A 25,624-nucleotide genomic window follows, 5' to 3' on the forward strand; every position below is an offset into this window, starting at 1 on the left:
CTTCATGCATCCGAATCCATTTTCTGATGCTGATGGTTGATTGTCTTCTTAATGTGAAAGTGGAGGTGCATCTATTGGCCTGCAGGTCAAGTCATGAAGGAGGGATTTGGTTTGAAAAAATAACCCTGAGAGCTTAGCTGCTCCCAGATTAAGAGGGGAGGGAAAGGAGGTTCAGGTTACGGCCTGACGGGGGGTCTGGGGGAAGGACTGGCATTTTGGAATATACGAAGATCCATACAAAGCACGGTGGACATAAAACCGCGGTGCTTGCCCTGACGAGCTGGGTGCAGAGTGCCAGCTGGGGCCCCACTTTGGATTCCACTTACTTTCTGGAAGGTTTGCCTGCATGGTGCCATAAGTCTCTGGGAACCCCTACCTAACACACCACCTGACTGAAAAGCCCGGTTTCCGCCGTCCCTCTCACTTCTCACCCGAGCTCCTGCATGTCTAATATTTAGACATGTTCAGCTTTGTGGACTCAAGGACTGTTCTGCTACTTGTAGCATCTCAAGTTGTTTTACTATCCGTGGTCAGATGTCAGCAAGAAGATGACCGTAAGTCACATAAAAAAAACAAAAAAACTTCTTTTCGCTGAATTTTTACTTTATGAACTGAGGAGAATTTAAATTTTGTATTGGTGTTTTGTTAGGTTATTTTGCTAAACGGCGTTAAAATGTCTTGCTAAGACAGGCTGTTCATCTGCTTAGATAAAGGTGTCAAGCTTCAACTGTGTCAGATGGAGAAACTGATTTGTTCTCACCTGTCGCACCTTCCTGCTGTGCATGATGCTCTGAGACTCTATAAAAGTATTTAAATGCTTTTGTAACATTACATAGAGCTGCAAACATGAAGAGATGAAGTGAGACACAGCTTGACCTCAGACGTCAAGGCTTAAAGTGTTGCAGAAACTGAAGAACAGTGTTTGCAACAAGGGGTCAAAGGCAATAACACATGTAAGGGATATTCTAGCAAATTAGAGGTGTACTGTGTTTCCTTGCTGTGTCACTGCATTTATTTAAAAGTGTGTCCGTTGCTCAGTTCTGGGTTTTCTTTGCATGTCGTTAAAATGTCATAGATTATACACCCATTCCTGTGGCGCATGCATAAAACAAATCACCTATTCTTACTTTACCGTGTGTTTACACTGGCGCTTTACACGGCAACGATACCCAGACGGAGAAATGTAGAAGGAGCCTCTGTTTATTCACAGCACCAGCCTGTCAATTGGGCCCAGTATCCCCATAAGAGAGGTTCATTCATTCAGGCAGCGGAGCAGGTTAAATACACTCAGTCTGCTCTGTGAAATACCTCAGCTCACTCTGCAGACACAACCGCTTGCAGTAGTTTGTGTTGACATTCTGTGTTTTGCAGCTTTCTTCTGAGGCGATAACGTCTATCCAATCATCTAAAAGAACGTTTGTGACTCTCAGCTAGCTGGAGAATCATCATTTAAAAACGTTCTTCCTCTGTATTTATGCAAATGAACGAGTCATGTTTGGTTGTGAACATCTTGTAAAAGAGCTGAGATTTTTCTGTTGTGTATTGTTTTGATGCAAAATGACTTCTTTATGCCCCTCCTTTATGCTCATTAACCCCTCCCACTTCCTCACTTTCCCCCTTTGACCCTTCATCCTCACTTTCTTCTCCTAATCCAACATGATCTTTCTCTACCCACCGTGTACATCTCTTCTCCTCTCCGTGTGTAACTTTTCGCTGCTGTCCCTCCCCTGACATCCGGCCCCTGCTGGCCACCACAGAGGAGGCAGGCGGCTGCATCCAGGACGCCCGGCTGTATAATGATAAGGATGTGTGGAAGCCAGAGCCGTGCCGCATCTGTGTGTGCGACAGCGGAGCGGTTCTGTGCGATGAGATAATCTGCGAGGAGATCAAAGAGTGTGCCAACCCTATCATCCCATCTGGAGAATGCTGCCCCATCTGCCCCGCTGATGCCACTGCCCCCATTGGTTGTAATTTATTTATTCACACACCTATAAATAAATTACTCTCATTGCTTGCATTTAAAGCCATCCAAAGCTGAGACTTTTGAATCGGGAGCACACTTTGGAGCCGTTTTCTGATGAGGTTAGAGGAAGTCACTGATTACAGTTTTTTTTTTTTTTTGTCTCTTTAGTTCCGGCTGCTCCATGTTTTGCTCCCTATTCCAAAGTCAATCTCTGCATGTGATTTATGGAGACAAGATGAGCAACATTGATTTAATCACTTCCTTTAAAAAGTGTGATTTAGATTGGAGGATGTGCTGCCTGTTGTCTCCGCCTGAATATTGTCTACTGCTCAGTTTCCCACAAAGAAAAAAATCTGTCGTTTATCTGAAGCAATAATTACTCATTTTACTCCATCAAAGCATTTTCAAAGCTCTGCTCAAAACCAAATTATACTTGGAGTTTGAGTAGAAATCTCATGATAGATGGCTTCTTTATAAATGCTTTGGCACCACTGAAAATCGACTGATATGTAGCCAAACATGCTTTGAGTTGTTTAAGTTGAAACTGCAGTCAGAACATGCCTCAAAATATATTTAGTGACATGTTCGCAACCGGTTGTGTAAACTTTGTAAAAGCAAGAAACACATTTGGGTTTTGCTCAGTTTTCAAAATGTTAGCAATGCCAAATGCACAGGTACACAAAACGTGTATTTGCAGTTGTAAACACTTTATTTAGTATCAAATAAACATTTCTTATGCTTACAGTTTGCATTAATAGTTAGAATCAACACTGTGCTCTTGGCTCACTCCTGCTTCTGCTGCTTCCTTTGCCTCTGTGCTATGATCTAGAATGGGTTCGGTGAGCAGTATTAGATCTCTGCAGGATGCAGGTCTCCGTTTCTCAGGAATCATAGACTGGATTCCAAATAAATCCTGTGTCTGAAATGTTTTTGCTTCAAGATGTCACTTTTAATGGTGTTTTTCTTCCTTTTCTGTCATCAATCCACCTGCAGAGGCGTTTGGTGCCAAGGTGAGACAGCGAGCAAAACTAAAATACCGACATTCAAGTAGAAAAAGTCACGACCGGCCTCAGGATTGCTTTTCTTTTTTTTTTTTTAATTGTGTGTGAGAACTTTGTGCTTTTTTGTCCATCAGGGCCAGAAGGGAGAACCAGGAGAGATTGCAGATGTAAGTGAAGCTCCTCATTTTAAACATCACATAGTTATGCCATTGCAGTTACTCTTATTTAACAATTTTATTTAAAGAGTTTTAAGACATTCTCTTGAATTTGTGAACACTTTTTAACGCCTAGTGCTCCTTTATTTCTTTATATGCCGATTCCTCCTCTGTAATGTCTCCTGCTGTATAAAATGAGGAAAAGCCCAGCATTCCAGCAGCATAATGAACCCTGTAAAATCCTTTTAGTTCTTCCCAGCAGCTTTTCTTCAAGTTCACGTCAGGTGACAAAATTCAGCCCAATTATAGGTCAAAGAAGGTGATGGTGTAGAGGGGGGAAAAAATGATCTTGTCAAATGAAATCATTGTCAGATTATGCTTTGGGTCTGGGTTTGTCCACCTCCTGCTAAGCTGGAATGCTCTGTGGTGCAGAGAAATGTCTCTGGATGTGGCAGAAGGAAAACATCCACTGAAACCTGACAAAAGATGTTTGTATGTTTGTCCAGGTCGTAGGACCTAGAGGACCACCAGGCCCCATGGTAATTATTTATCCTTCTTTTCACGTCATTCCTTATAATGACCATGCAGTACAAGATGATTCATTTTCCTTTGAATTGGAGATTTAGAAATATTAAACATGCTCTTGGTTGTTTTGCAGGGCCCCCCAGGTGAGCAGGGGACGCGAGGAGAAGCTGGCGCAAAGGGTGACAAGGTAAAACAAACCTAAATTTATTTTATTTGACCACAAAACAAAATTGTTCTGACTGTAGCAGACTGGCAGCTTTAAGATTTATTTGACTTTTAGCCAAATAAATCTTATTTATTTGCCAGGCTATAAATAACCCATGTATAGCCTGGCCATAAATGGGTTGTTGAATACTGACATGCAATTGAAATTAATACATAATCTTAAGCTAATTGTGTTGTAACCAAAATCACAGTGTAAAGGAAGAAATTAGATATTATAGAAACGATTCCTCATAAACTCCTCAAATGAAGTTTACCAAAAGCCTTGGTTAGTCAACAGAAACTTGATGAAAAACATCTTTCTTTTTCCTCAGGGAAATCCTGGACCAAGAGGAAGAGATGGCGAACCCGGCACACCTGGAAACCCCGGACCACCTGGACCACCCGGCCCACCAGGGCTGGGAGGGGTAAGTATGAGGAAACGAAGCTCAGATAACACAACATTGCCTTTCCATCGCACAATTTGGATAACAGACAAACTTTAGAGCTGCACTGAGAAACATCACAGAAGAGTAAGAGAGTAAACGGGTAAATAAGGGATTCTTAGCCGTGTTTATTCTTCTTCATCTCTTATTTATAGTGAGGCCAGGATGCAGGAAAAACAAAGCATGGAGATTTCTTTAAGTGTTTTCAGGAATGTAGCTGGCTTGACGCAGCAGCACAAACTCTAAAACAGCAAAAAGGAAGAACACAGCAGATAAGACAATAGTTTATGTGAAGGTTTTATCAAGCACATTATAATAAACAAACAGACCAGTGAACTTAAATAAATTGTTTTACATCTTTGTGTGTTTTCTGTGTTTTTGCAGAACTTTGCTGCTCAGATGTCTCAAGGCTTTGATGAAAAGGCTGGAAGTGTTGCAATGGGTGTGATGCAAGGACCAATGGTGAGCAGAAACCTTCATAAAGTTTTGATTTTATCTACATATAAAAGGAAAAATGCAGTAAAAACCAACTGAAGCTCTTCAAAGATGGAGGCAGCACTGCCACCTTCTGGGCCGTTAATTTATCTCCACCGCAGGGAGTCTGTGTTCAACATCTTCACCTTCCTAAATTAATGGACTAAGTCATCTTTTGCCAGTTTTTTTCTTTTTTTGTTGTTGTTGCTTAAATCACATATTTTTTGTTGTTGTTGAAAAAAATCCCTTTTGACTAAAAATAACTGAGGCCATTGTTTTACGAATGTGACAATATCAAAGTTTTAGGAATACATTTGTACATGAATTGTGCATAAATACTCATTGATAGCCATATCAAGTTTAAAATGAATTATAATATAAAACCCCACATAACTGGATTTTACGAAAAGGCTTTTTAACCTGGAGAGTATTTATTTACATTTTCTCCATCATATAAAATACTTTATTTTATGCCTTGAATTATCATAAGTTGCTGTAATCTTTTCATAAAATGCAATGTAGCTTTGATTGTAGCTTCACAGTGTTTGTGTGCTGTGTGTCCACACAGGGCCCCATGGGTCCCCGTGGCCCCCCTGGACCTAGCGGAGCTCCTGTAAGTTTATTCATACTTTAATCTACTTTATTCTTTTTAACATTAAATGTCATATATGTGGTTGGTAACACATATGCTAATTGTTTTTTTTTGTGTGTGTTTACACCAACAGGGGACTCAGGGTTTCCAAGGAGCACCCGGAGAGACTGGAGAGCCCGGTCCAGCTGTAAGCTCTCACATTGATCCCAGAATATAATCTGGATGCCGGAAAAACTGATTTCAATGATTTGAGGATGAAGATAAACAATTTTCATAAACACATTATAGCTTTAATGTGTTTATGAAATAAAATCCATCTCAAAAGTGTTTCTATTCTCAATCTAAGAAGATATTTTCTCACTTATTGGGATTTATAAGAAAAGAGTTATGTCACAAAATTATTTAAAATGTTAATTTTATTATGTGACACACATACACCATGACAGTAAGTCATCTTTAGTCTTCATTTGGTTTCTGACAGGGAGCGATTGGACCTCGAGGGCCACCTGGACCATCTGGAAAACCAGGAAGTGACGTAAGTCTCAACATGTCCTCTACATCTGAAATATGTTGTTCACTGAACTTCTCAAAATCAGGTTAGGCCTATGGGTTATGCATAAATGCTTAAAAAGTTAAACCTTATTATTATTTAAAATGCAAACAAAAATGATAACTATCTCAGTCCCGTTTCTGACCTAAATCTTAAACTGATGTAGAAATTTAGACAGACCTTGTGAATAAACCCTCTCTACCAGCAGAGGGCAGTGTTTCTCTCTGAACAGTGCCTGCACAGAGATCGTTAATCACACAGCAACCTCCCACTTTGGGGAAATACTGAATGTTACAGCTTTTTCTTGTGCACCTGCATTTATTTCAGAAAATAATTAACTTATTTCTGCTTTGTTAGGGTGATCCTGGAAAACCTGGGAAAGCCGGTGAGCGCGGACCAGCTGGGCCTCAGGTGAGCAAATATCATTCCAAAGTTAATGTTTCATTTGTCCCAAAACTAACTTCATCACTACCAAAGATGAAGAAATTCATGGATAAAAATTTTCTTATTTTTTAGGGAGCTCGTGGATTCCCTGGGACACCTGGACTTCCTGGAATCAAAGGACACAGAGTGAGAATTAAAACCTTCACTGACTGGTAGAAATGGGTCGGTTCGGTCAGGTTTATCTCCTGATGCTGTCACATCCTGCTTCCCTGTAGGGTCACCCAGGTCTGGATGGAGCAAAGGGAGAGACTGGTGCTGCTGGAGCCAAGGTATATTCAATCAAAAAGAAAATACTTTCGTTTTTCATTGTTTTGTTTTTGCCTCTTTTACATTTTTTTCATCCATATTTTCAGGGTGAGACTGGTGCTGCTGGAGAAAGCGGCAGTAATGGGCCTATGGTGAGCCTTTTTAAATCACAGATTTAAACTGTAGTTATGTGAGAAGCAAGAGTTTTAAATAAAATGTCCTGGTCACTTGTCTCCTCTGCTGTAGGGCCCTCGAGGTCTACCTGGTGAAAGGGGACGTCCAGGAGCTTCTGGAGCTGCAGTGAGTAACTCACTCTTATTTAAACTGGGCAAAAAATCTGACATTTTTTAATCATTTCTAAGAAGAAACCCTTAATTTTGATATTCGACAATGACTCTCCCAACTTTGCTCTCTTCAGGGAGCCCGTGGAAACGATGGCTTGCCTGGTCCGGCTGGTCCCCCGGTGCGTATCGATGTCTCGTATCTGAATCATCCACTATATTATCTTAATTACAACAATAAAAAAGTTCAAATATGAAATCTAACGTAAAGATTTTTGTGACTCTGTAGGGCCCAGTTGGTCCTGCTGGAGCTCCCGGTTTCCCAGGATCCCCAGGCTCCAAGGTTTGTCTTGATGGCCAATATTTACCATTTATGGACCAATTTAATTGTTATAAAACGCTGTTTTGTGTAAAACACAGCAGGTTTTGTGTCCAATAGTGTCGGTGGGTGGAGCAAATTTTGCATTAAGTTAATAAAAGGAGTGAATAGTGAGTTAGTTTTTCCAAAAAAAAGTCAAAAATCTGTTGTTTCCTGTCAGGGTGAAGCGGGTCCTACTGGCGCCCGTGGAGCTGAAGGAGCACAGGGACCCCGCGGAGAGGCCGGCACGCCAGGATCACCTGGACCAGCTGGGGCGGGGGTTAGTTTGTCAGGACTCAATTATTTCATGGTTCCTTTTTTTCAACATCCCACCGGTAGTCATCAGTTGTTGATATGTTATATGATTTATTGCTTCTTGTTGGTATCTGCAGGGCAACCCCGGCACTGATGGTATTCCTGGGGCTAAAGGTTCTGCTGTAAGTCCATTTTCTTACTCAGATGTTTAGCAATTACTCCCTAGTAATCGGTTTCAATAATATTTTAAATTTTATCTCACTGCGTCTTTCTCCATGAAGGGGGCTCCTGGAATTGCTGGTGCACCTGGCTTCCCCGGCCCCCGAGGCCCACCTGGACCACAGGGAGCAACTGGACCTCTTGGGCCCAAAGGACAATCTGTAAGCCGTCTACAGAAGACCAGAAACCGAAGGAATGTATTCTGTGGTTTAATTTTTTGTTTCTATTTGTTTTTTTTTCTATTTAGGGAGATCCTGGTCTTCCGGGACTAAAGGGTGAATCTGGACCAAAAGGAGAGCTGGTAAGTTGCTCCATTTAGACCGTCAAGAGATTCCAGGTGATGTGAGTTGATGAAGGGTGACCTAAACATCCTGGTACTTTAGGGCCCCGCTGGGCCTCTAGGAGCTCCTGGCCCTGCTGGAGAGGAAGGGAAGCGGGGTGCGAGGGGAGAGCCGGGAACTGCTGGACCAAACGGACCTCCAGGAGAAAGAGTAAGAAGCCAATAAGAGGATGTCACCATGAATAGATTACTAGATCATTTTAATACCAATATACCAAGATGCACACAAGCTAATCTAATTTGTGATTCCTTGCAGGGAGCTCCTGGTAACCGTGGTTTCCCAGGTCAGGATGGTCTTGCTGGTGCTAAGGTTGGTCCTACCTAAACGAATTTCAATCGGAATGAATTTTGCCTCTTTGACTGTCAAACCTGGGTATTTCTTCTGCATGATGACTGTAGTAAAGCTGATTGGTGTTAAACTGATTGCTCCGCCTTCAGGGAGCCCCTGGTGACCGTGGCGTTCCTGGTGCTGCTGGGCCTAAAGGTGCCACTGGAGACCCTGGACGTACAGGCGAGGCTGGCCTCCCAGGAGCCAGAGTGAGTTTTACATTGTTAAACATTACCAAACCAGTTTGCTTTAATAATAGTTTCATTTGGTTCGTTGTTTAACTAGTTTCTTACAGTCTCGAACATTAATGTACTTCTCTTAGGGTCTTACTGGTCGTCCTGGAGATGCTGGGCCGCAGGGCAAAGTTGGAGCTTCTGTGAGTAAAATATTTGAAGCATTTTCGAAGATACTCCCTGAGATACAATCTATTTCAGAATGAGCAAATACCAAAAACCCAACATAAAAATCAAAGCCTATTTGTTTTAAATTTCACAAAGTACAATAACCACTGCAGGTTTGCTGACAAAGAATCTTAATGCGACTTTAAATCAGAATAATGATTTTAAAATAACCTTCGCCAAACAATAATAATGTAATATTCCTGCAACAGTCCACTTGTATTCAGACAATGGAGTAATGTTAGAGCTGGACAATAAATCAATAACAATATATATCGCAATAGACATGTGATCGATATATCAATTCATTGTATTCAACATGTAGAATATTCACTGACCTCCTATCCAGAACCGCAAGGCTTCCTGGGAAATGTAGGCAGAGGAAAGGCTTTAACCGTTCAACCTCTCACAGCTCTCATGCTGATGGAATCTACTCACTCATTCACTCACTCACTTTTGGTTGCCGAGCAACAATCTGTTGGGAAGCAAGCAGTTTCAAGTTCCACCCCCAACTTTGGTTACCTAGCAACAAGCTGCTGAGTAACTGGTGCAGCAGCAGATTCAGGTTTTGCCTCATAACTGCTTAAAAATAAAAACTGCGAGGAATGAAAACTGTGGATAAAACAGAAAAGCTCACGCCACCAGTTTGGCAACATTTCAGATGTTTAAAACAAAAAAAACCCAGAATCAATAATGATCAATATTTACCAATTTGAAATGCGCATATCGCGGTAAGTTTTACAGCCATATTATAATGCGTAATGTGATGTTGGCGTTGCTGTTCATCTGACATGTTTCTTGTTGCCGTTAACAGGGCGCTCCAGGTGAAGACGGGCGTCCCGGTCCACCTGGTCCCCTGGGCGCACGCGGACAGCCCGGAGTCATGGGATTCCCCGGACCAAAAGGAGCAAATGTTTGTACCAGAAAGATCTGATTACAGCACACACAAAGATTTCAATAAGTGCAGATGGTGAAACTCTTCCATGTTTGTGTACCATGTAATTAAAGTAATTTTGTCTTTACTAGGGTGAACCTGGAAAACCAGGAGAGAAGGGACTCGTTGGTCGACCTGGTCTGAGAGTGAGTAGTAAACTTTCACCTGAAATACCCTTTTTACCCAAAGTTATAAATAATAAAATCCATCTCTCTGAACAGGGACTAGCTGGAAAAGATGGTGAGACTGGTCCTTCTGGACCTTCTGGACCTGCTGTGAGTATTTCAGTATTTTAACATCATTTTAACATAGATTCTGACATTCAGATTGATTGATTATTATCTTTGAACATATCAATTTAGGGACCTGCTGGAGAGAGAGGAGAGCAAGGACAGCCTGGACCTCCTGGCTTCCAGGTGGGTTCATATTTCCATAAATCTGCTTCATCACTAAGTCTACTGTAAAACATAACCATATAAAAGCTTACTTTTTCTCAGTGTAATATAATTTCACTCGTTTCTTTTCTCCTGTCGGACAGGGTCTGCCTGGTCCAACTGGTTCCCCAGGAGAGGGCGGAAAACCTGGAGATCAGGTGAGATATAATAATTACAGACTGATTTGTTTTGCATCTGTTGGTTTATCTTTTTTTTCCGTTTATGTCTGAAACGCTGGCAAAAAAGCTTAAAATGTAGATGACAAACTAAACTTGGCCAAATTGTAATTACGTTCTACTTTTTTTTTTAAATCATAAAGACATCTATCCTTGATGATACTAAACGTAATATTTTGTAGAAATTGCAGATATTTTCCATCACTGATCCAAAATGATGATCATAAAACATTGAAATCACATATTTTCAATCAAATCTTATGATATTGGTCCATCTATACCAGCAAAAAGAACAGAATAGAATAAAATAGTCCTTTATTAATCCCACAGTAACACAAATAAATATTTTATTTTATCTGTATAGGGTGAGGATGCTGTTATAATGTGAAAACTACCCAGGATTTGTATTAGTTGGTGTAGATAAATCATGAAATCTGAAAAGTTTATGCTTGTAATTCACAGGGTGTTCCTGGAGAGGGTGGAGCTCCTGGTGCTGTTGGACCCAGAGTGAGTGACCGAGTTTCTAATCGTCAGGATTGTCAGAGCAAAGCTGCTTTCGTACCTGAAGGCGTTTACTTTGTTGTTTAAAGTTAGCAGTTTTTGTTTAACTGGTCTCATTGTCCATCTTTAACAGGGTGAGCGTGGTTTCCCTGGCGAGCGCGGTGGCGCTGGGCCTCAGGGTCTTCAAGGGCCGCGCGGACTTCCTGGGACACCAGGAAGTGACGGACCCAAGGTCAGCAGCTGATCCCTACGCAAACTTAAATATTTGTGTAGTTAAATCTCATACAGGCTGATAAACTTTCATAACTGTGGCAATGAAAAGGTGACATCTGAAGTTGTTTAAAATCAAATTTCTTCTAAGCTGCTGCTTCAGTGAGTGCAAACATTTCAGAAAAGATTTCTATTTCTGACCAGAATGTCATCCAGTTAAACCTGTTGAACAGTGAAGCTATAAATCATCAATGCGTTTCTGATCTCTTCTTTTATTTGGGCTGAGGGCAAACACAACCATGACTGCAGCTCAAAAACTAACAGCTCTCTAAAGAGAAGTGAAAAATTACACACCTTCAAAAAAATATAGTCTACCAATTCAGATTTATAGTAAATGAAACCTGTTTGTGGTCGTATCTGTTGAGAAATTCATTTAGCTTTGGCAGAGCTAAGTTAGCATAGCCATGTAGCGACAGTTTGAGCTAATCCAAGCTAACTGACTCATAACTGACAAATAAAGAGTCCTTTTCTCCCCATACAGATCTTAAGCAACACATCATGACTGAGTCTTAAAAAAAATGAGAATTTCTGTTAGTTGCAAAGGTTACAAAGCAACTTCTAAGGCTTTATGAGTCCAGAAAACAACACAAACACTACAGCCCATCACACAACGTTTGGAAGGTTTGTGTCCATTCCTCCACACACGTAAGAGACTGACTGTCAACGTACTTTTTGCCCCCTAACGAATGAAAACGTTAAATCACATTATCTTTGACATTTAATTGGATGAAAATACTGTCAGTTGTATTAACTCTGAGACAACAGTTCAAGTAAATTAAGTAACTTCTAGCGTAAAAAAAATCTAGAGTCAAAAATATTGAAAATTCAGAGCTTTCTATTTTTGGTGTTTTTAGATCAACACAAAAATGACCTCTGGTCAGTCGCATAGCCCAATTAATTGATGTAAAGGCAGTAAGAAGACTGCAGGAGCAACATAACATCTCAGGTGTTGGTGAATTAGGCTAATTTTAAAGAAAGATAACGTTTTAGCTTAGCTAGTTAGCTTAGCTTTGTTGCAACTTTTTGAGCTAAGCCAAAGGACTCATACTGTTGAAGTGTGGCTGAAGATGACTGAATTATCCTATTTAATCAAATAATTGAATTAAACATAAACTTTTGTTCATGTTTATAGTATAAATCTATAAGGACAAGTTTAGTGTCAACCAATATTATACACTTCAATATTAAGCGCTTAGGGAAATAATATGTAATTAATGCCTGTTCTTGAATGCTTGTAGTGGATAAAATTTACGCATAATGTTTTCCTCTTAATTGCTGAATTAAAGCAACATCTAAGTTATTGTAAGCTGGAGGGGGAACAGGATCAACTATTTTGAGAATAATTACACCATAAGGTTGATTTCATATTCACCTTGTTTCATCAGGGAGCAATTGGACCAGCTGGAGCTCTTGGAGCTCAAGGGCCCCCGGGCCTGCAGGGTATGCCTGGAGAGAGGGGAGCTGGAGGCATCCCAGGAGCCAAGGGAGACAGAGTAAGAAACAGAAAAAATTGGTGTTTCAAACTTAAACTCAACACATTATTTAACCAGAAAAGGCATAGTATGTGTTTATAATACAGTGCAGAAAAGAATAATTTCAGTTTCTGTGTATTTTTGACAGGGTGATAATGGACAGAAGGGGCCTGAAGGCGCTCCTGGAAAAGACGGTGGCAGAGTGAGTTCTAAATATATGCTTAAATTCATGATAGTGTTTAAAACCGGATTTATAAATCGATTTAGCATCTCTTCTTACATCTTCACCCATGGTCTTCTCTGGTGTAGGGTTTGACTGGTCCTATTGGTCCCCCTGGCCCATCTGGACCCAACGGTGCCAAGGTAAGAATCACAGTAGAATTTAAATGGAAATTAAAATCATATTTAGGTGTTTATTTTTGACTTTACCCATGTTTCCTTCTCGTTTTAGGGTGAGACTGGACCAACTGGTCCTTCTGGTGCTCCTGGGGTTCGTGGTGCTCCTGTAAGTACTTCCATGATAAACAGAAACATAACATATGGTTCCTCTTTTGCCAGTTGATTGTTGTGTTGTTGGTCAATGTCATCCTGAAATACCTATCCATGTCCAAGATGTTATGGTTCTTGGCCCCTCAATGCACTGACGTCGCCTCATGTTCACAAAATAGTACCAGGGTGCCATGTTTTCACCTCATTGTTTGATAATCTGGATGATCTTCTCCAGCTCTTACTAAATATTCCCTTTCTCCAAACACTGACTGTCAAACCGATACCAAAGTCCTCCATTTTGGTCTGTTCTGACTACAGCGGGGAAGTCAAACTCATTTTCAACAGAGACCACATCATCATGACAGCAGAATCAATTAATAAAAACAACTAATGACTAAAATATTAAAATTTTCTCTGCATTCAATTAGTCTTTCTAAAAATGTAACAATATCTAACATTGAAGTAATTTGGTACAAAACAAATAAAAATGTATTTTATTTGACTGATTAAATAATATTTAAGCCAAATTTTATCAGGAAATTCAATCTGGACTGCCATAAAGTCTACAGGGCCACAGAAATAGTCACAGCGGGCCGGATTTGGCCTGTGGACCTTTAGTTTAACTCATGTAGACTACAATTTCCTCCTTTAAAAGCTTTCTGTAAACCAGTTTGATGTTCACTGGGAAACTTTACGTGAGCCATCGATAGCAGAGGGTTGGAAGATTTCAGTCTGTTGCAGCCTAATGCTATGCTAGCCGTTAGCATAGAAGTTTATTACAGCTTAATGCTATGCTAACGGCTACTGGTAATGGCGCTCTTGGTGACTGTCATCCCAACTGAACTCTGATTGAATGATTCATCGATTGATTGATTGATTTATTCATTGATTTATCTAAAGGCACATTAATAAGCGGTGGGAGATGCATTTCTTGCTTTTTTGTAGAGCAGGGATGTCAAACTCATTTTCAGTTTGGGCCAAATAAAAAATCTGAATGTTCTTAAAGGGCCGGTTGTGCCGTTAAACTATCATTAAACAGCTATTTGTTTCAGCATTCATTAAGTGTTTCTGAAAATTAAATAATATTGATCATCTTTTCAGACTGATTAGTCCATCCTGGATTTCTTGATTGTTTTTGTGGGGGTTTTTTTGGTATCAAAATCACAGATTTTGTGCCACTTATGTAGAAATATTTGTAAGTAACTAGTACAATATTTGCGCTGATGTCTGACGTCAGTTGTGACTTTTTATTAATCACCGTATCGATCACAGACTATAACTTGACATCAAGTAAGGCTGAGGCAGATTCATTTAAATCCAAAGTTTCTGGGTAATTTTGAGAGAAACCTGCAGTAAAAATCTGAAAAAATGTTGGAATCTGTCGATTCTGTGTGAATTTTGCGGATTTGTGAAAAACCGGGGGGACTTACTGATGTAATTTGGAGTCCTGAGGGCCACATTAAAAGCTACAGCGGGCCAGATTTGGCCCCGGGCCTTGAGTTTGACACAGGATGAAATATTTCACTCAAAGACATAAATATACATTTTTAACTTTTCTGAATATTTGTTTGTTATTCTGTCCACACTGCATCCAAATATAGCAATAAAAATAGAGGCAGTTTGTTTCTTTTTAAGGGCAGAAACGTATGACCTCATCAGGGGAACAAATGCTTATTTCCTTCACTGGTTTAAAAAAAATAACTTAAAGTTAAATAATACACAGTATATTGTCTTTTTCTGATCTTTTTCTGAGTATTTTCCTCACTGAAAACACCAAGCTTTGTTATTTCATCGCAGGGAAATCCTGATTGACTTGTGTCAGTCTTCCTTTCTGTTTGAACAGTCGGTATCGACAACCTGTCCGTTCTCCATTTCTGCAGGGTGACCGCGGTGAGCTTGGTCCTCCTGGGCCTGCGGGCTTCGCTGGACCTCCTGTAAGTAAATAAAAGACGATTGTTTCTGCTAATTAAAATCGTAGCAATGACATTGTGCTAATGGCGCTGCTCTAAATGACATTCAGGGTGCAGATGGTCAGCCAGGTGCTAAGGGAGAGCTCGGTGAGTCTGGACAGAAGGGAGAGGCTGGTGCTTCTGGACCTCAGGGGCCCTCTGGAGCTCCTGGACCTGTGGTGAGCATTTGGGCCAAAAATAAAGTTCTGGAACCAGACGCTCTGTATCTTGTACCCATTTTAAGTCAAGAATGCAAACACAGCAGAATATAGAACAAGTATTTCTATTTTGCTGCAGAGTCACCAACAACATGAGTGATTGTTGCTGCTGTTTTTTTAGGGACCTACTGGCGTATCTGGACCTAAAGGAGCGCGCGGTGCCCAGGGAGCGCCTGTGAGTAACTTCTCCTGATCTTATAACTCTGAATCGTCTGATTTTGTCACTTTAGTCTTAGTTTCATAACATCTGATCAGATTGGCAATCTGACTCAGCTCCCATCTTGATCACATTGCAGGAAACTCCTTCAGGTAACTTAGAGATGTTTATGTCTGTGTCAATGCATCTTTAACTTATGCTACAATTCTGAAATTAAAATAAAACATTTAAGGTTAAGGCTGAAAAGTTAGACATATTCAAACTTTTAACTCAATATTTGGTGATGGTACTGAACAGCTTTTAAAACCACGTAGGAAGCATTAGGATAATCTGATTATAATTGATACAGATATCTACGTCTGCATTTAGGAACTGTACAAACATGTCAGAAGATTATGTGCATTCGATATAGATTGTCCAAGAACATTTTGGGACACCAACTAAAGCAATAAATCATGCTAGCAACTCAGTTGGCTAACAAATCACCAACAATATTGAGGTTTTTATGGATTATTTTACTGGTTCAGATGTACCGGCTGAGGGAATTAGCAGAAATATTACATTAATCAAATGGCGGCGTTACGCAAGATTAAATGTCTCACATTGCTTTTGAGACTCGCATCAGGCGAAGTCATCTACAGATGGTACATTTGTCTATAAATGGATTCCAGCCTTCATTAATTATTGAAGCAGAACTACAATCAGCTCTGGCAGCATGAAAAACCTTTTTCACTGTGGACACTTTAACTATTAAAAGAAGAAGAAGAAAAAGCGGTGAAGTCAGCCTTAATAATGCTGCACCAAAAGCAGGGCTCTGAATCTGCTAAGCTTTGATGTGATCCCACCATTGTTTGGTTTATTTTTCAATTCATTCAGAAAACGGTCAATGTTTTCAGATGTAATCAGTAAGAAAATGTCTATTCTTTTAAACTCTAACATGGTTTGATTGTGTCGAGGTAGTTGTCTGAAAATTACATCATCAAAACACCAGAAGAAAAGGATTTATAACGGTAGTGACGATTTAACAAATTTAAGTAGTGTCAGTGTGGAAATGTGCTGCATGGTCTGTGTTTGTATCGATGTTTATTGATTGTCTAATCTTATTGGTTTTGGATTTTGGTCATCTAAAGATAATTTACAGGTTTGTCAGTGTAATTCAAACAAAGGAACATTGCTAAGGAAGCTAGATGATCACAGGGCGCCATTTACAAGAATATCAAGAAAAGTTGAGTGGAAGGAAAAAGTGTGGCACTAAAACTGTGAAAAACCAACACTGGTATCAGCCTACTTCAGAGGATTGTGAAGCACAGCCAGTTTATGAGTTTGTGGGACATTCAGACAGAGTTTACTGGTGGTGGAGTCAGACACGGACACAAACACATCCAGGATGTCGGCTGCAACCACTGCTGCTGAACGAGAGATTATTTTACCTGCTCTGAGAAAAAAACAAACTGGACTGTTTGCTCAGCGGCTCAACGTCTGGAGGAAGAGGATCCAAGTTACTTTGCGATGATTTATAGATGTTTTCTGTTGTTGTTGGTCCACTGTGTTTGATCCAAAATCAGTTCAAATGTCAAAAACACAATTTTAGGGCATTTCCTCCTGCTTATTGTCCTTTGTTCACAAACAAAGTTTTCAGTGGGTTGAATATTCTGTGTTCAAATATTTATTTTAATTGAGATCATGCAATATTCTAGTTTACAGAGAAACAGAATGTTGAGTTTTCATGACAAGTTTATTAAAGTAAAATGTCATTTTGATAATACTAATAATGACAAAATGGCTTCCGATCCAGTTTCACACCTCAACCATGTGCCTGTCATTTCTTTAAAATATTTCCGACTTTGTACCTTTAGGTAAAACGTAAAAAGAAAGCAGCAAAAGCCTCTTAACCACAAAGTTTTCTTCTCTCCGACAGGGAGCAACAGGTTTCCCTGGTGCTGCTGGCAGAGTTGGACCTCCTGGTCCCAATGTGAGTATTTTAACTTTAGCAAAGAAGAATGAAACAGAAGTTTTAAAATATTTTGAGTAACTTTAGTAAATTCTCTGCCTGTCCATCACAGGGTAACCCTGGCGCTGCCGGTCCTGCTGGTTCCGCTGGTAAGGACGGTCCGAAAGGTGTTCGCGGTGACGCCGGTCCTCCAGGACGGACAGGAGACGCTGGGCTTCGTGGACCAGCCGGACCTCCAGGAGAGAAGGGAGAGCTGGGACCGACGGGAGAGCCTGTGAGTTAGAGACTTTTGCCCCATCATAACCCGGTATTATCTGAGAGAACAGTCTGTATCAATCACCAGCTGATTTAGTGGCATATTTACCGACTGATTTATCCAGCTGTGGCTTAACAAGACCGTTTGATGACAAAGTGACCTCTGCTTCCTCTGCAGGGAGCTGATGGCCCTTCAGGGCCGCAGGGTTTGGCTGGAGGTCGTGGTATTGTTGGGCTGCCCGGTCAGCGCGGTGAGAGAGGTTTCCCTGGGCTCCCCGGACCTTCTGTGAGTGTTTCTGGGTTCTCTGTTCAAGTTTAGAGCTTTAGCCAAATTATTTTTGTTTCCTTATCTGTCGGTAGGCGATGGAAACTACCGCCTTTGTTTTGGGAGCATGTTTCAAGACATGAACAAATTAGACTTGGTCTGATTAGTAGAGAAAACCACGAACAGCACAAGTTACCGGAGCTCCGAAAGGACAGACACTTTCCAGTGGCAAGTTGCTTTCCGACAGGCCAATGTGTGACTTGGTTCGGTTCTGGTTCAGTGGGGAGATTCTCCATATTGCGGTCTGGAGCGCAGCAGCTGCGGTCATTTCTCCATTGATTTGCAGCAACGCTCGAGATTCTGGTTGCGTTGGACTAAATGAAGCCAGATATTTTATTTTGTCTTATAAAAAAAATTTTCTGGCCCAAACATGATGATAAAGACTCAAGACCATGAACTTTATTTATTTTTTAAAAATACAAACGAAAAATGAAATTCACATCACACCCAGCCAATATTATGTAGTTCTGGTGTTTTACACTGTCGGCGCAGATCTCTGACCAGCTTCTCTGCTTGTCTCGTCTTTGTTTCTGTCAGTTCTTCAGAGAGCAGCTCTCTGGCGGTGTGTCCGTGAACAAGTTTAACTAAATATTGTATTATAACCGAAAAGAGAGATGTAACTCCAATCATGAATGTAGATTAGCAAAAAACCCCTACAAATTACAGTGAAATGCTGCTACTTCCGGTGGGCGCCGGAAGTGAGACCCATGATCGTTTCCCCAGTGAGCCTCCCAGGAATAAGGTGGATAAAGTTTACACAAATAAACCTTTGGTAGTTTAAAACAGGGATTCTCAAACTTTTCCATGACGTGGAAGAAAAAAACCTCTGGCATGAAACCCACAGAAAATGCTACAAAATATGTAAAGAAACATCAACTCTTACTGTTTTTTATGCACTATTCCATAATTATCACATTCGTTTATCATAAAGCTCATGCCTTCTGATTTTACATGGCCATGAGTTCTGTGATAAATTTGATCAGATGCTATATTATCACTTTATTACCAGATAATACACATTTTCAACACATTCCACAATTTTGATAACAATTTTTTTTATATTTTATATTAATCACATAAGATGTTGTTTTATTGCTACAGTTTTATGCTCTTTTGCAGCAGAGTCCCCCACAACGTTGTTGAACGCTTACTTTGGTCTTTTTCTTGTCATTAACGTTTCCAATCAGAGAGTAATTGTCAGAAAAAAATCATCAGAAAGTAATCCATCAGAAAGAACACTTAAATGAATGATCTTGGCTTATATATTATTAAAAATGATTGAAAATCGGAAAACAAAAACTGTAATGAAAAAATCAAGGTAAAATATTCATGGGATTCAATTTAATTTTTATTTTTTGTAGGTTTCTTCTCATCTTCTCTCTCCCACAGCGCCCTCTAGTGGCCCCCACTTTGAAAAACTGGTCTTAAACATACTTCTGAACAATTCACTGGAATTAAAATGATTTTTTAAAAAGGAGTTGTGTTGTATTTCTTAATGAGTGTGTCCTCTGTGTTTAGGGAGAGCCTGGTAAACAGGGAGCATCCGGTGGTGCTGGTGACCGAGGACCGCCTGGACCTGTTGGGCCTCCTGGACTCACTGGACCTTCTGGAGAGCCAGGCAGAGAGGTCAGACCTAAACAATAACAACCAAACAATTATACTTACAGCTCTGCCACCTATTATTACGGGATTTTCCTAAGCATGAAAAAGATATCGTTGTTTTCCAGGGCACGCCTGGATCCGATGGACCTCCTGGTAGAGATGGAGCTGCTGGAGTCAAGGTGAGGACCTTTGGCTGCAGGTAGAGTGGGAAAAGAAAGCATTGAATATGTAAACATGACAGTAAATTCACACCAGGCATTAGTGGAGGCCCATGTAATACACAAAAAGGCTATATGCTGTGGTGGACTGGTGACCTGTCCAAGATGGAACCCAAATCTCACCAGGGTTGAGATGAACACCAGCGTATCTAACTGGGATTTTGTCCTAGTCTTCCTCACAAACTCTCCGGATCTGAACGTTTCAGTGGATCTCTTCTATGCAATCTGTTGTTCGGTTCTTTCCATAGATGTTGGATTCAACTTAAATAATTGGTTGAAGCATTCAGAGGTCCTTCATGCTTTCGGGTTTGGAACTATTGTCTTGCTGGAAAAAAGTCTTATGAAAATGTTTCCATTCATCTTTCCCTCAATGATAACCAGCACCATTTGATGAAAGAATCCCCTAAATAATAAAGTGTACCTCTCCAAACTTCACCATTAAGGAGTTATTGAGATGATGTCATTTTTCAGAGCTCATAACGGTCTGACCAGACTGTCGTCTTCAGTTTTTTTTTTGTTTTTTTTTTGGGCCGTCTAAATGTTCAAGCTTCACCAGGCTTTTTCTTGTGAAGTGGAGTCTTGTGGAATGAGGATGCATAGAAACAATGGTGGTTGAGTGGATTACTTAATGTTTTCATGAAAAAAAAAAAAACTGCACCTAACAATCCCAGTTTTTCGTTTGAAAACTCTTGTGAGGAGCATCTGGTTGCATCTGGTTTGTGGTGAAAGTCCCATTTTCAAGCAACAGTTCTAATGGTGCTTATACTCAATGAAGCATTGAGAAATTTAGACAAAATGTGAGTAACCAATACCAAGAGAATATTTTGCAACAATAATTGCATTTTCTTTGTGTGCTACTTTGATAATGAGGTTCTAAAAACTGACAGGTTTCAATGATTATCTTGGCTTTTTTAAACCTTTTTTATATTGTTCCAAGTTATCAATACTTATTTCCTCCGACATCCTATTTTATTTTACAAAAGAGCAAATTTGTTTTGGCTTTTTTCTATTTTTGTTGTTACTGATATCTGGTGAGAATTTCACATCATTATCCATCCATTTGCTGTGTTCAGTTCTTATTTTCGCTGCTGCACAACCTTAAAACTAGCCTGCTAATTTATATTTGACTTAAATCAAGCAGATGTGCAATATGTTGCATAACTTTTATTCTGCTGCATCATAACCCCGTATCCTCCTCTAGGGAGAGCGAGGTAACACCGGTCCTGCAGGCGCTCCCGGAGCTCCAGGCGCCCCTGGGGCTCCCGGGCCGGTCGGGCCCCTCGGCAAACAGGGAGACAGAGGAGAGGCTGTAAGTAACGCTGCACTGTTAATGCCACAGAAATATAACCTAGAATAAAATAATATTTAACATGAACATGAGGAAGTATCTTGAATCATTATTTCTAGGGCGCTCAAGGACCTGCAGGACCACCAGGACTGGCTGGCGCTAGAGGAATTGCGGTAAGTATCGCTAACACTAACTGAGATATCAGTGTTGGTTTCATCTTTTATTTTTTTATTTTAAAGGGCTGCACGTGTAGATTTAAATTTCACCAGTTGGTAAAACTTTACTCCAGGGACCCCAAGGACCACGTGGAGATAAAGGGGAGGCGGGTGAGTCTGGAGAGAGAGGTCAGAAGGGTCACCGCGGCTTCACCGGTCTGCAGGGTCTTCCTGGACCTCCAGTAAGAAATCTAAAAGATTTTCCTTCTAGTGCTAGTTTTCATCCGTAATCTCACTTCCTCCGTTAAACTGCGGCTGTCCTCGTTCTGACAGGGTCCTGCTGGAGATGGCGGACCCGCCGGACCTGCTGGATCAAGCGGCGCTAAGGTGAGGACGCAGAAAATAAGGGTGGAAAAATCAATTAAAGCCGTTCTGGGCTGCAGATATGCAATGGTAGTAAAGTGCGCGGCAGGTCAGTCTTTTTGTAAGTTTCCAATCAAAAGCGGAAGACGAAGAGTGGAAAGGCTGCATTTTTTAATTACTCATCGTTGCGATAAGATTTGTAACTCAGGCTTTTTATAATTACTGCGTGTCAGAAACGTGGACGACAGGCAGCGAGGATCTTGATTTGTGAAAAAAAAAACTCATTCCAAGATTGGAAAATGGATTTTAGTGTCTAACACAGATTAGCTAAGAAGTGCACAATAACGACACACAAATGATCTTGACTGATTTTAGGGAAAGCATGTTAAAGTTGAAAACTATTCTTTTGAAGTTCTTTATCAGATTCAGACTGCAAGGTGGAGCTAAGACACTAAATGAAGTTTAACTCTTTGAAATGAGCCAGTTCCAAGCTAACTTTCACTTTGATTGACACTTCTGCAGGGACCTCCTGGTCCACTTGGACCTGCTGGCAAAGACGGATCTAATGGACAGCCTGGTCCCATTGGACCCCCCGGACCTCGAGGACGCTCTGGAGAAACTGGTCCTGCTGTATGTAGAAGCAACATTTACAATCCCCATATCTGTGTGTACTGTTCTCTTTCCATAAGGTCACATTTCCCGTTTCTGCTGTTTTTCAGGGTCCTCCTGGGAACCCCGGCCCTCCTGGTCCTCCTGGCCCACCAGGTCCAGGCATTGACATCTCCGCCTTTGCTGGCCTGGGCCAGACTGAGAAGTCTCCTGATCCTCTCAGGTACATGAGGGCTGACGAGGCCTCCAGCTCCCTGAGGCAGCATGACATTGAGGTCGATTCCACAATCAAGTCCCTCAACACCCAGATTGAGAACTTGCGCAGCCCTGACGGCACCCAGAAGAACCCGGCTCGCTCTTGCAGTGACCTAAAGCTGTGCCACCCCGAGTGGAAGAGCGGTAAGTGGATCAAACATCAATATCTGACCTGCTGCTGCTTATGAATAACAAATATTTTAGGACGATTAACAGTAAAATCGATATATTTTTACAAAACCTGCACAAAAATAATTATATACAATTCTTTCCAAAAGCATTCGTAATCCATGATCTTTTACAACAAGCTGCCGTGTATTTTGTGACTTAGAAAGTATATGATAACTGGTTTATAAGTATTTTTCTCAGAAATATGTAGCATTCATTTGTATTATCCTCCTACATGCAGGGCTGTGGTCCCTGAGAACACGAGTTAATAAACACTTGTGTAGATCAAAGTTCACTCAAGGATTAGTGTGGTCCAGTCAAAGTGGTGGAATACTTTACCAGTGCCCACAAATAGCCTGGGATAGACGCTAATGCTAAAGGCAGGATTCCCATTGAAAACATTTAACCAAATCATTCATTTAAACACCAAGCTTTTCCTCCTATTGACCACACTATGTTACTTTCATCTCCTTAGGTGACTATTGGGTGGATCCTAACCTCGGAAGCACAGCCGACGCAATCAAGGTCTTCTGCAACATGGAGACAGGAGAGACCTGCGTCTACCCAAGCATCGCCAAAGTACCAAAGAAGAACTGGTGGACCAGCAAGAGCAAGGACCGCAAACACATCTGGTTTGGAGAAACAATGAATGGCGGATTCCACGTAAGAACACAAAAACTGCAACGTTGTCTTCCCCCCAGCAGATTCAGGAGAGAATGCTAACCTGCTACCTGGTTTTGGTCCACAGTTCAGCTATGCTCAGGAAGGTCCTGCTGCCAGCGCTGCCAACGTCCAGCTGACCTTCTTGAGGCTTCTGTCCACTGAAGCGTCCCAGAACTTCACTTATCACTGCAAGAACAGCATTGCCTACATGGATCAGGCCTCAGGAAACCTGAAAAAGGCGTTGCTACTGCAGGGCTCCAACGACGTGGAGATCCGCGCCGAGGGCAACAGTCGCTTCACGTACAGCGTGTTGGAGGATGGCTGCAAGGTGAGTGCACAACTAAATTTGATTGAATGGTATTTTTTGATGGTATTTTAATTCTAAAGTTGCAAATGTCTCGTTTCTCGTTGAACAGAGTCACACAGGCCGGTGGGGCAAGACTGTCTTTGAGTACAAAACACAGAAAACCTCCCGTCTGCCAATCGTAGACATTGCTCCAATGGACATCGGAGGAGCAGATCAAGAATTCGGAGTGGATATAGGCGCCGTCTGCTTCTTGTAAATTGGAGTATCACAATGGCCCCCGCCCCCCAAAACAAAAAAAAAATTAATAAAAACCTGACCATGAAAACATTCCACACACTTCCACAATAAAGGAGACTGGAAAATAACAAAAACAGAGAGAAATGTTATACTTTTTTTTTTCCTCACAACAAAGTGCTCTCCTAGTTGTACTTCCTGGATGTGAGCACTGAAGGGCACCGGCAATATCTGTACAACACAGCAGCATTTTCTGTCAGCCCCACTTCCTGAGATCCAGTCATGTTTCCCATGCCCAGCCGTTGACTGAAATGAGTCTGAGCCAGGAAGAAGTGGGACCAAGAAACCAAACTATGGAGAACAGAAACATGACTCGATGTCACTTATTTATTGTCTAATCCAAGTGGGCAGAGTTGGGATAGGACGGGACGGGCTCACTTTTGGAAGTAGCAGAAGCCTCCCCGATTTCCACTACAGAACAGCTGCACAACCTCTGTCCCAGTCCTACGCCGCCTCCCTCCTCGTTTCCCTCCCGACGCATAAATACGGCATTTAAAAATCTATGTAGACCAAGCGCAAATTCGCTTTATTAAATTTTATTCTCAGCAAGTAAAATGTACCCTGCCACTCCAGAGCAGTCCATCGTGAGCAGAAAACTTTACTGTGTATAATAAATATTTGGTTCTAATGTTGTAAAAGTCTGTGTTTATAAACAACCAGATGGTTTTTATAGATCTATATATTTCCACGTAAATTGTACATGTGTCTATATGCACACCAACACTTTTTTTGGAAAGTAAGGTGCCATTCTGGTTGTATGCATGTCCTGCACCCCTTACCTTCCGGTCAGAAGAAGGTCCCGCTCTCGTCCCAAAAAACAAAAAAAAAAAGAAAAAAAAAAGATTGGCTTTATAGAACTACAAGGGAAAATACTTCTCAAATTTCTCATGTAGTCGCCCAGATTCTTAAAAGCTACCTCACAGTTTTAAAAAGAAAACAAAATGAAAATGTCGAGTTGCGATCTGAGCTGACCAAAAAACGGTTAGCTTTCCTAAGCGTCCCGACGGCCATCTTTGTTTTGGGTTGCTCTTTTCTCTGAAGGTGCTACGAGTTCCCCGCCGCTCCCTCCGTCCTCCCCGCCCACACACGCGTTTTATTGATTCCCACTAGCCTCACAGCACACACTCACACTCCACCATGGCTCGGAGGCCTCCCCGTGGACTCCCACAGCCTAACTTGGGACTCTGAGGACAGTCGCTCACAAACAACCAGGGTGGGGTGTCTCTATGTGTGTGAGGGCATGTACATTTTTTTTTTCTCTTGAATAAATTTTATTGTCTTTGTTTTGTTACACCGCTAATTAATGTAAATTGGAAAATAAAAGGAAAACCAAATTCAGAATAAATGTTTTTTTTACTTGAGTTTTGAATAAAAAGATGTTGCGGCGATGTTTCTTCTAAGAGAATCCATCATGTGTGCTTATTTGCCCTGGGTAACTTCACATCGGATACTCTGAGTCTGTGATAGACTGTTAAGTGTGTGTGTGTGTTTACTTGAAGGAATCAAAGTGCTATAATCCTTGTTCTGATTCAGAATGGACTGAACTGGCTAATAGACATGAATAAAGGACTTATCTTTCACTGAAGAACAGCTGTGCAACACAAAACTGCATTACTACTTCTGATTGTGGCCAACTCAACTTTGTGCCTACTGCAAATTGAAAGCCTAGCTTATGTTTTTGGCAAATATTATTTCAAACAGATCATCCAGACATACGGTTTAACCTTCAAACTAGCTGAACTAAAGGCACAATATATCAAAGACGTATTGTTATTGCAATACTTATATTGCAAAG

The 25,624-nt window shown here is 41.0% G+C and overlaps 1 protein-coding gene across 2 annotated transcripts; it reads left to right on the forward strand.

Moving 5' to 3' along the window:
* Window positions 1-185: 185 nt before the first annotated feature.
* Window positions 186-25,222, forward strand: col2a1a (collagen, type II, alpha 1a). 2 transcript variants are annotated; one of them, XM_008414192.3, is made up of 54 exons: window positions 186-554; window positions 1,758-1,964; window positions 2,957-2,973; window positions 3,099-3,131; window positions 3,626-3,658; window positions 3,778-3,831; window positions 4,181-4,273; window positions 4,676-4,753; window positions 5,334-5,378; window positions 5,491-5,544; window positions 5,839-5,892; window positions 6,265-6,318; window positions 6,424-6,477; window positions 6,567-6,620; window positions 6,705-6,749; window positions 6,844-6,897; window positions 7,016-7,060; window positions 7,168-7,221; window positions 7,418-7,516; window positions 7,629-7,673; window positions 7,773-7,871; window positions 7,958-8,011; window positions 8,094-8,201; window positions 8,307-8,360; window positions 8,489-8,587; window positions 8,701-8,754; window positions 9,591-9,689; window positions 9,803-9,856; window positions 9,932-9,985; window positions 10,073-10,126; window positions 10,249-10,302; window positions 10,783-10,827; window positions 10,955-11,053; window positions 12,477-12,584; window positions 12,712-12,765; window positions 12,873-12,926; window positions 13,015-13,068; window positions 14,933-14,986; window positions 15,073-15,180; window positions 15,341-15,394; window positions 17,295-17,348; window positions 17,440-17,601; window positions 17,761-17,868; window positions 19,426-19,533; window positions 19,635-19,688; window positions 20,929-21,036; window positions 21,135-21,188; window positions 21,305-21,412; window positions 21,504-21,557; window positions 22,056-22,163; window positions 22,253-22,541; window positions 23,041-23,228; window positions 23,314-23,556; window positions 23,645-25,222. In XM_008414192.3, the coding sequence occupies exons 1-54, from the start codon at window positions 461-463 to the stop codon at window positions 23,789-23,791; spliced, it is 4,464 nt and encodes a 1,487-aa protein (XP_008412414.1). In that variant the 5' UTR covers window positions 186-460; the 3' UTR covers window positions 23,792-25,222. The 2 variants fall into 2 exon arrangements, with proteins under 2 accessions (XP_008412414.1, XP_008412415.1); XM_008414193.3 differs by lacking the exon at window positions 1,758-1,964 and having other exon boundaries at window positions 191-554.
* Window positions 25,223-25,624: the final 402 nt, after the last annotated feature.

The sequence above is a fragment of the Poecilia reticulata genome, chromosome 7 (assembly GCF_904066995.2).
Source record: "Poecilia reticulata chromosome 7, P_reticulata-male-v2, whole genome shotgun sequence".
NCBI classification, from domain to species: Eukaryota; Metazoa; Chordata; class Actinopteri; order Cyprinodontiformes; family Poeciliidae; genus Poecilia; species Poecilia reticulata.